The following is an 11,551-nucleotide window of genomic DNA, read 5'->3' as shown; positions in this document are numbered from 1 at the left end:
ATTTTTTGATCATTTGTAATATTTCAATTCCTAAACAGTATTGTTATATTGTTAAGTAAAACTATTAAAAATAATTTTTGTTAAATGAAATAGATCTGGATAAGGACTAAAATGGAAATAAGGAAAAAATATATATACGTATATATATATATATGGTAACGATATATAACGAAGCTCCCGTTCCACCACATCCCAAAGATGCTCTATTGGGTTGAGATCTGGTGACTTTTTAGTACAGTGCCATTTTAATACAGTGAACTCATTGTCATGTCCAAGAAACCACTTTGAAATTATTCGAGCTTTGTGACATGGTGCATTATCCTGCTGGAAGTAGCCATCAGAGGATGGGTACATTGTGGTCATAAAGGGATGGACATGGTCAGAAACAATGCTCAGGTAGGCTGTGGCATTTAAACCATGCCCAATTGGCACTAAGGGGCCTAAAGTGTGCCAAGAAAACATCCCCCACACCATTACACCACCACCACCAGCCTGCACAGTGGTAACAAGGCATGATGGATCCATGTTCTCATTCTGTTTACGCCAAATTTTGACTCTACCATCTGAATGTCTCAACAGAAATCGAGACTCATCAGACCAGGCAACATTTTTCCAGTCTTCAACTGTCCAATTTTGGTGAGCTCGTGCAAATTGTAGCCTCTTTTTCCTATCTGTAGTGGAGATGAGTGGTACCCGGTGGGGTCTTCTGCTGTTGTAGCCCATCCGCCTCAAGGTTGTGCGTGTTGTGGCTTCACAAATTCTTTGCTGCATACCTCGGTTGTAACGAGTGGTTATTTCAGTCAAAGTTGCTCTTCTATCAGCTTGAATCAGTCGGCCCATTCTCCTCTGACCTCTAGCATCAACAAGGCGTTTTCGCCCACAGGACTGCCGCATACTAGATGTTTTTCCCTTTTCACTCCAGGACCACACCCCTAAATGCATTGAAGCAACTGCCATGTGATTAGTGGATTAGATAATTGCAATAATGAGAAATTGAACAGGTGTTCCTAATAATCCTTTAGGTGAGTGTATATACCGATCAGGCATAACATTATGACAACATTATATCCATCCTTCGGATGAGACGTTAAACCGAGTTCCTGACTCTCTGTGGTCATTAAAAATCCCAGAATGTCCTTTGTAAAAAAGAGTAGGCATCCTGCCCAAATTTGCCCATTGGCCTCTGTCCATCATGGCCTCCTAATCATCCCCATTTATTGATTGGCTTCATCATACTGTCTTCTCTCCACCAATAAGCTGGTGTGTGGTGGACGTTCTGGCGCAATATGGCTGCTGTCGCATCATCCAGGTGGATGCTGCACATAGGTGGTGGTTGAGGAGATTCCCCCCTTCTGTAAAGCGTTTTGAGTTCCGAGAAAAGTGCTATATAAATGTAACAAATTATTACTGACAGGTGCAGTGAATAACACTGATCATCTCTTCATCACAGCACCTGTTAGTGGGTGGAATATATCAGGCAGCAAGCAAACATTTTGTCGTCAAAGTTGATGTTTTAGAAGCAGGAAAAATGGGCAAGCTTTAGGATTTTAACAAGTTTGACAAGGGCCAAATAGTGATGGCAACTGGGTCAGAGCATCTCCAAAACTCCATAAAAAGCATCTCTTGTGGGGTGTTCCCGGTCTGCAGTGGTCAGTATCTATCAAAAGTGGTCCGGGGAAGAAACAGTGGTGAACCGGCGACAGGGTCATGGGCGGCCAAGGCTCTTTGATGCACGTGGGGCGCGAAGGCTGGCCCGTGTGGTCCGATCAAACAGACGAGCTACTGTAGCTCAAATTGCTCAAGAAGTTAATGCTGGTTCTGATTGAAAGGTGTCAGAATACACAATGCATCGCAGTTTGTTGCGTATGGGGCTGCTTAGCCGCAGACCAGTCAGGGTGCCCATGCTGACCCCTGTCCACTGCCGAAAGCGCCAACAATTGGCGCGTGAGCATCAGTATGCACTATGGGAAGAAGGCAAGCTGGTGGAGGCAGTGTGATGGTTTGTGCAATGTTCTGCTGGGAAACCTTAGGTCCTGCCATCCATGTGGATGTTACTTTGACACGTACCACCTACCTAAGCATTGTTGCAGACCATGAACATCCTTTCATGGAAACGGTATTCCCTGGTGGCTGTGGCCTCTTTCAGCAGGATAATGCACCCTGCCACAAAGCAAAAATGGTTCAGGAATGGTTTGAGGAGCACAGAGTTTGAGGTGTTGACTTGGCCTCCGAATTTCCCAGATCTCAATCCAATCGAGCATCTGTGGGATGCTAAACCTAAAAGTCCGATCCATGGAGGCCCCACCTCCCAACTCACAGGACTTAAAGGATCTGTTGCTAACATATTAGCGCCAGATACCACACCATACCTTCAGGGGTCTAATGGAGTTCATACCTTGACTGACCATTAATATGCTAATGTATGGTTTCTTTCTCTGCTGCTCTGAGACCCATGGCCTGATGGTTTCCATGCACTCAAGTCTGATGTTTCAACCCATCGTACGTGTGTGTCGGTTCACTTTCAGCAGGTCGTGTGTTCAGGCAACCCACAGCTGATGGACGTGTGAGAAGAAAGGTCATGCAGACCAAAACCAATAGTTTCCTGTTTCCTCCAGGGCACTTAAATCAGCAGGGGTCAAAGGTCAGGGTTCAAACTGTTGAAAAGTGAACTGAATTTATAAAGCAGTTACTTCAGTCAAACGGGAGCAGGCAGACAGTATGTTGAAGCAATCATGGATGATATTCAGGAGAGCTCTCATGAATAAGCCGTTTCAGCTCCAGCTCCAGCTCCATGATGGATTTTTGCCGCCATGTGAGGTTAAACTAATACACTTGATTCAATTAATCCAGCGATGACTGATTATTGTTGAATCAGATGTGTTAGTTCAAGGCTGGAACAAATTATGCTGTCGTAGGGTCCCAGAGGACAAGAGTTGAAAACCACTGGAACAGACACGAGACGTCTGATCTTCTATAGGACTCCAATGTACAGTAAAACACAGAGGTTTTGTGTTTAAATCAAGAGAAAACCACATTTCCACCCGAACCTCTCTGAGAGTAATCATTTGAAGTCATTTTTCTGCTTCAGTGCTTTGTTAACTGCTCGTATAATGGCTCTCTTCAATCTTTTATTTATTTTTGAGCATCTAGTACAAATGTTCGTACAGAGTGGTACATATTTCCTTTATAGACTCTTCTACTGCATGTAGAAAAGGGTTTATGCATTTGATCTTTCTAATGTTGGAAATAAATACTAACAATTTTAGATTAATGGCATTTATATTAGAAAGAAGGCTGTGAGTTTGACCTCTGAGTGTTTATCAGAGTAGCCCAGACTCCCTGTTAGCGCTTGAAGCATTCTGGTTTGTGTCCAAGTGTTGATCTCGTTCACTCACCGTGTAGAAGTATGTGAGTCCAGTCCAAAGCTCACAGGAGAGATTTCTTACCAGATGAACCTGCGCTGACAGAGGTGGTCTGCGAGAGAGAGAACGCACACTGTACACTGATCAGCCGCAACATTAAAACCACCTGTCTAATATTGTGTACTGTAGTTTCCCCACGAGCTGCTAAACAGCTCTGATGCATCAAAGGATTGAACGCCACAATACCTCTGTATCTGACACCAAGACATTAGCAGAAGATCCTTTAAGTCCTGCAAGTTGCCTCCATTGATTGGATTTGTTAGTCCAGCACCAGCACATCCCATAGATGCTCAGTCAGATTGAGATCTTGGGAAATTGGAGGCCAAGGCAACACCTTGAACTCTCTGCCATGCTCCTCAAACCATTCCTGAATAATTTTGCTGTGTGAAAGGGTGCATTATCCTGCTGAAAGAGGCCACTGCCATCAGGGAACACCAAGGGGTGTACATGGTGTGCAACAAATAGGTGGTCTGTGTCAAAGTAACATCCACATGAATGCCAGGACCTTAAGGTTACCCAGCAGAACATTGCCCAGAGCATAACACTGCCTCTGCTGGCCTGTCTTTTTCCTATAGGGCATCCTGCTGCCATCTCTTCCCCAGGTAAACGACGCACAATCACCAGGAAGCCTTCTTCCATTGCTCCATGGTCCCATTCTGATGCTCAAATGCCCATTGTACACTCTAAATAAAAAGGTTCTATATGGCACCAAACATTTTTTTTGGCTTGTAATCATAGGGGAACCTTTTTAAGTGCTATACATCACCAATTTTGGTGCTTCAGTGGTTCTTCAGCGGTTCTTCAGAGGTTCTTCACCGGTTCTTTGACTAAGGTGCTATATAACACCTCTGAAGAACCGCTGAAGAAGCACTTAAAAAGGTTCCCCTATATGATTACGAGCCAAGAGCCATTTTTGGTGCCATATAGAACCTTTTTTTTTTTAGAGTGTAGGTCCTTTCAGTGGTGGACAGGTGCCATCATGGGCACTCTGACCGGTCTATGTAGCTCCATACACAGCAAACTGGGATGCACTGTGTGTTCTGACACCTTTCTATTATGGGCAACATTACATTTTTCAGCTATTTGAGCTACAGTAGCTCTTCTGTTCATGTGATTGAACCAGACGGGCGAGCCTTTGCTCCCCACGTGCTTCAATAAGCTTTGGCCGCCCATGACCCTGACTTCAGTTCACCAGTTGTCCTTCCTTGCTCCACTTTTGGTAACCACAGCATACTGGAAGCACCCCACAAGACTTGCATGTTTTGGAGATGCTCTGACCCAGTCGACTAGCCATCACAATTTGGCCTGAATAGCAGGGCCTTTGGTGCATGTATTGCAAGCTGTCCACTAGGACTTTTATTTTATGATATGTATTTGTCTAGAAAAACACCCATTTCCTCATTTGTTTAGCTAAATCGCTTTTGTTGCTAAATGTAGAATAAAGAGGCTCTGACACATTTTAATGCTGCAAAATTTTATTTTTCAGCTAAAATTTATATAAATCCTTGAAAAAAGAGAATATGCATATATTTTTCACTTGTAAGTATTTTAAACAATATAAAAAATGAATAAATACAAACATAAAATTTATATAAAAATGTTGATTTAAAGATAAATTATAAATACACGTGTAACTTTTTTTTGTTTGTTATTTTATTAGACAATAAGTGGAAAAAAAACTAATTAGAGACATTTTGTTTTTGCATTGTAGGTTTATCTCTTTATTATTTATTCCCAATGATTTGACAGACAGACAATTTTAGGCAGACAATCAGTCAGATAGTCTTTAAGCTTCCAGCATGTAATTTAAAATAAAAATATTAAATATGATATTAAAAATATCAAAAATCTAATTAGTTTTTTATTAGTCAATTTTTTTTTCCAAAAACGTACATTCCAAAATCAAATGCCACTTTTCTTTCCTTTGCTGCCCTCTACTGTCCACAACACCAACGTTCAAGAATGCTCTTGAAATTCAAAACATTGAAACATTCTGTCCAATCAGAGATTGATGAGAAGCCCACTGTGAGCGGTTAGCCATTATAATCCTTTCCTCTGTGTTCAAAGGAACCAATCGGTAATCTGATTCCATGTTGCCATATTGGTGACATGATGGCATCAAACTCTCTGTGCGATCCAATGGGCATGTTGACATTGCATTAGAGTTCAAATGAGCCAATGGTAAAGTGTTTTTGTCTCTGTGATGGGCCAATGGAACAGTGGTTTGTGTGTAATGCGCCAAGTAACCGTCCAATGAGCTGGCAGAGGTCGCTGGCAGAGAAATCAAAGCATTCCTACTTCTCAGAAACCCGGGACTAGTTACACCTGAGAAAGAGACATCCTTAATAAATGAAGACTATGTGATTCTACAATGAAAAGACATCAGTACTTACCCAGTGATCCACAGTCACTACAGCCTTCCTTTCGTTCCCTCCTCATCCTCGCTCTACGATTGGAAAACCAAACCTTCAGATGGGGGATCAAGATCAGGTCAAACATCTAACACAAGCCCCTTTAAATATATGAGTGCCAACTCTGAAATCATATTTTTCATTAGAAAATGTTAATTGAAACTTTAAATCTGAATTGCCTTTATAGTGTCTTGTGGAAGGTTTGTCTCCTCAGACAGCTTTTCTCTGGTCAGCAGGTCTGGATAAAGCCCACGGATGAACTCTGAATGGCCAGAAATCAGAAGAGGAGATGTCAGTATAATGCCAGTATAACAGCACACAGATGAATCTGAGCAGACAGACCGAAAGTGATTCACCTTTCTCTAACCTCTCACTCTGGTTTGGTGTGAAAGCTGTTCTGCTGCGAGGAGAGGTGCCTCGCAGGTTTGGGTCCATTTGTTGAGCTGTTGTGTGTAAACTCCTCTGCTCATCCACTTGTGAGTGGCAGGAAGTGAACGGGGAAAGGTTAGTAGACATATTTGTTTCAAGACCAGGGATATTTCAAGGATATTTTAGATACTTATAATCATCTTTATCAATATGGGCATATTCTTCTATTAGTAAACATAAGCAAGTTCATCTAACCTAAACTGTACAGTATAAGCAAAACAATAAAGACTTCTTTTTGTATGTGATCATCTTAAAAAGTATAGCACCTGGAAAAATGTGATTTGGTGTTTTTTTAATACACTACCATTTAATACTACTATTTTTTTTTCTTAAAAGAATTGTATTATTTAGAAAGAATGCATGAAATCGGTCAAATATTACAGTAAAGACATTTATAATGTAATGTTTCAGTTTCATTATAATAAGTATAATATTATTATAATAATATATAAATGCTGTTCTTTTGAACTTTATATTCATTAAAAAATCCTGCAAAAAGAAACCGTTTCCAATAACAATTAAGCAGCACCAGCATTTTCAACACTGTTATTAATATTAAATGTTTCTTGAGCAGCAAATTATCATATTAGAATGATTTTTGAAGGATCATGTAACTCTGAAGACTGGGGTAATGGCTGCCAAAATTCAGCTTTATTTATTAGGAATGAATCATATTTTAAAATATATTAAAATAGAAAACAATTATTTTAAAATTGTAATAATATGTCACAATATTACTGTTTTTACTGTATTTTTAACCCTTTGTGTTGTGTTGAAAACTCTATCAAACTTGTGGTGATCCCTGTCAAAAATGACCTGCCTACAAAAAATTGCTTATAAATGACTTATGCTATTTTATCACCAAATATTGGATTCAATCTTTTTGTCAACTTCTTTCAATCAGGACTTCTTTTTTTTATATAAATAACTGATTAATCGTAGGCCTCATTGATCACTTTTTGGGTGAAAAAAAAACATTATTTGTGAATAATTTTGCCAATATTAATTAAATAAGTGCAGCCTTGGTGAGCATAAGAGATTTCTTCCAAAAAAAACATTTAAAAAATCTTAATGACTCCAAACTTTTTGAATGATGATATAATATTAGAGCACAGAAATCATTTACAGGTTAAAATTTGGAACAACACTGACAATCAGAGGACATTTTAAAATTACACCAGTGACAAATGTCTAATTTCACTCACCCTATTTGAAATTTGAATGAAAAAGATTACCTGTGTAAACGTGTTTGACACTGGGATATGCACTGCCCATCATGTCCACATCTAGATGAATCTTCTTAAGAATCCGGTTTATGGATGACACCTGATGCACATTGATTCGATGAGTCATACATTTTAGTTCAATAGCATTTTGTAAGCTGGATTTGTGAGTTTAAAGGTATAGTTCACCCAAACAGGGAAAGTCATTTACTTAGCCTCATGTTGAAGAAGGAAAGTCATGCAGGTTTGGAGCAACATGAGGTAAGTAAATGTCAAAATTACAATTTTTAGGGTACTTTCTTAAAAATAAAGGTTCTTTATAGTGGGAAAAAGTCTCTTTAGATTATTTAAATGTTCTTCAAGTTAAGAAAATTGTTCACCTAAAGGTTCTTAGGGGAACCAACAAAGGTTAACCTATTCTATGGCATCACTGTGAAAAAACATTTTTTGGAACCTTTATTTTTTTAAGATTGTCTATGCAGAAATTGGCTTTAAACCCCAGCTTTATGGAATATGCATGTAAGTGTTTTAACCTACACTAGGTACTTTATCCCTTCTGCAGACTGGATCTGTCGCCAGTTTTTGTCGGATCTCCCAGGCGAACATTGTGGGGTTCTGCCGCTTGTGATGCGCTATGATGGAGATGACGTCGGGAGTCAGGAGTCTGGGTCTGCTGCCTCCCGTTGCTTTAGGACCAATGACCCCTGTGCGCTGAAACCTGCCCAAAATCTTACTAACGCAGCCGTTGGAGACCTGGCAGAGCACACGGTTTCTCCAGCATGTAGATAATCACATAAACACATGGTAAAAGTGAGAATTTTAGTCAATAGGCCTACCTTAAGTATTCTGGAGATCTCACACGGCCTCACGCCCTCGGTCGCGAGCTCAACCATCAATCTCCGTTTACAGACGGGTAGAGGACGGCCGTTCAGAAACACACCGCCCAGCTGATTCACACTCCCTTCTTCTCCTGATACATATATCCAGATAAAGCTACATTACTGCAGGTTTTCGCATTTATAAAGCAGTGGAATTTATTTTTTATAAGCAGCTGAACAGCTTGAAAAGTTTAGGCAAATTTATGCTCGGTTCTCCGTTGTCATGACAATTAGCACGCGTCAAGTTTTCTGCGCCTTTGCGGCATAAATTCGGCTATATAGCCTAAAGCTTTTCATAATTTCCATCCATTTAATTGCTCTATTTATAGGCTGGTCGATTGTATACGTTTTCAGAGTTTCAACTCAGTTTCTGAAGCCGTAATATTCACTCAAAGTGGTAGAAAATGTTAAAGGAACAATAGGTTATAACTTTGGCACCATGCACTTATTTTACTTATAAAAATAAGTGCAGCAATCAGGGGTTGAAAACCTTTGGAATAACGATTAAATGCCGACCTTCATTTCCCAGAACAGAGTTTGTGCTGCACATCCCAATGGGCACCTGGTAGCCTTGCAAAAAAAAAAAAAAAATATCACACAAATTATATTTTAGTACATATTTAAAGCATTGAATTAGCCTGAAATCTAACGCGAGAAGAAATACACAAAGAGTGAAAGCCAGATAATCCTTTTTCTTACAGCGAAGATGGTCTTTTTCTGTGCCGTTCTTATTGAAGGAGATGCGTCCTTGCGCGTGGACCCCTCTCACGCGACTTCTTATATATAGCTAACCCAGTGCCCTTATCAAGATGACGTGCTGTGCACATAGGAAAAAAGTAAATATAGACACTCCATGATGACAATGTAGTCACAGTGTTCACACTATAAAAAGAGACGCGGAAAATATAGGCTATTGGTAATTTTCTGCCATGACCTTTTCCAATAATTGTTCGGACATGTCCGTTAACCCTGAAGCACAACGCAATGCAGTGAAACAATCAAAATACAGGTAAAACACCTGTGAAAAAAAAATATATATTCGGAAAATGTCTTCATATTAGTACAGAAGCCTACATTGTGCCATAATATTTTTAGGGATTGTTTTAGAGTGCACCCTGAGTGTGTTCACACTTTCAGGAAAAATGGTAGGCCTACTAAGTTGTCACTGGGACGGTACCCAAAATGGTTCTAATGTGTACCATTAAGGTACTAATATGTACATTTTTGGTAGCAACATATACATTTGAGGTACTAATATGCCCTCTTTAGGTACAAAGATGTATGCTGTCCAAAGATGGACAGCTTTAGTTACTTTAGTAAAGGGATGCAACACATTTTTTGAAATGTTTCATAGTGCGTATTTTCACCTGACGCTGAAGGTGTTGTTTGGCTAAATCAGTCAATATTCAATGATGTTCGCACGCTTACCATTCCATACTGAATTTAGTTATTAGTCTGAAAAGAATTTGGGATAATTTAAGTTTATAATGGCACTCAGTGGCTTTAGTGTCCAAGACATTACGCCTACGAAAAAAGAATCTTCAAAAATAATGAAAAAAAAAAAAAAAAAAAAAAAAAAACAGTCGACTCCAAATATATCACTGTGTAATTCACACACTGTGTGCACCAATTGGACAAATGCATTGGTTAGACTTACAGGTTCCTGCGCACATATGAGGGGCACGAATATTTAGAGAAAGTTTTTTTTTACTTAGATGTATGTTCATTTAACAAAACCTCGTTTGCATAAAAAATGCGTATGATTACTGCGCGAAAAGCAGCAAGTGTTTGGTCTGATTTCAGCACCACCCAGTGCTGAACAGGTCCCATGATGTCCTGAGTGAGCGAATGAAAGTATGCTCGCCCACATATGAAAGTAGTTAGCTTCCAAACGATACTTCTGAAATGTTATACTCATTTATGAGCCCGCAAGCCCTGTTTTACTTCTGTGATTCTCAAACGACTGGAGATTGTGGCTCTCCGGCTGTCACGTGACTGGCGCATCTTTCATCCTTCCACGCGACGACTGTAGCTGCATGTTAATCAGATTTAGTTCTTTTAAAGCAAACATTTGAAAACCTGCTCCAAAGACGACTGCCATATGGTAAAGTGCTTTTGATAAATCATAAATCCATCATGGAGCCCCTTTTATTACATTTTCTTTCAAGCATGAACAAATAGAGTCCGAGGGGCAAATGTGAACCAATTGTGGTTTTATTTATAAAAATAGAGAGGTGAAAACCCTCCCAGATGTCCCTTGTCTGGCCAGCAGATAAAATGTGTTGTAAACGTTTCAAAGGAAATATTTGGAGAGCAAATATTAGCGAGAGAGTATCCACACAAGCCTCATCTTTGGTCCTGCTCAATGACTAATTGGGCATCATTAGGTAAATCCACACAGATCGAAGATTGTGGAAATAAGGTTGGATTTTAAAATGCCATATGGTGCAAATTACATATTAACCACCCCTTACAGCATAATAATATCTGCAGGACTGAACGATGCACATATAAACGCGACGACCGGTTTGAACGCCAGCATCTCCTTGCCAACGAGATGAAAAGACAAATAACATATTTATTTATTACTTCAGAGAGCTTTACGTTCTTTTTTTGCTCATTTTATTAAACGAAAATAGATCATTAAATGTGTCAATGCTTCAAAAATTAGATAAAAAAGGACGAACCACTCTGTGTGCGCAAATCTGTCCGGCACTTTGGGGATGTTTACAATTTGAACATTTAAATCAATACGATTTAGATATATTCGCGGATCTTGTGCCATCAGAAATCAAGGAAGCCACCAAAATGATTCATCTTGCCATGTTGTGCTCTAAATTATAGCACTTGAACGCTGATATTGCACCCGCGTAAATGTGTACATGGAGCTCTCCAAACGCGCACACGTGTAGCCCACAGTTGAGTAGCATTAAAATATCCATTTAAACACTGCGGATGCATCTTTAAAATTAAGTGAACACGAACACTTTTTTGACACAAGCTTTAAAGTCAAGGAAACCATTGCATCTTTTCTTTTTATATTCTAGTTTTCGCTGTTCGCACCAAAGCTCATGAATAGCTTACAAATGAGAAAATGCACTTCTGTGCCAATGCAGGTAAATATCTAATCTTTTAAATTTCCTCCCCAAATCTGTCACTGAATTAACTGTCCAAAACGCTACACCACC

At 39.5% G+C, this 11,551-nt stretch overlaps 1 protein-coding gene across 1 annotated transcript; it reads right to left on the bottom strand.

Moving 5' to 3' along the window:
- Window positions 1-5,804: 5,804 nt before the first annotated feature.
- Window positions 5,805-8,913, bottom strand: pax4 (paired box 4; the record flags this gene model as incomplete). Its single annotated transcript, XM_079817454.1, has 7 exons — window positions 5,805-5,888; window positions 6,013-6,095; window positions 6,190-6,306; window positions 7,498-7,588; window positions 8,023-8,238; window positions 8,322-8,455; window positions 8,880-8,913. The coding sequence occupies 7 exons, from the start codon at window positions 8,911-8,913 to the stop codon at window positions 5,805-5,807; spliced, it is 759 nt and encodes a 252-aa protein (XP_079673580.1).
- Window positions 8,914-11,551: the final 2,638 nt, after the last annotated feature.

Source organism: Gobio gobio, assembly GCF_949357685.1.
Source record: "Gobio gobio genome assembly, chromosome: 5".
Taxonomy (NCBI): Eukaryota; Metazoa; Chordata; class Actinopteri; order Cypriniformes; family Gobionidae; genus Gobio; species Gobio gobio.
The sequence above is the reverse complement of the archived record's forward strand: the minus strand, read 5'-3'. Positions and strand labels throughout refer to the sequence as shown.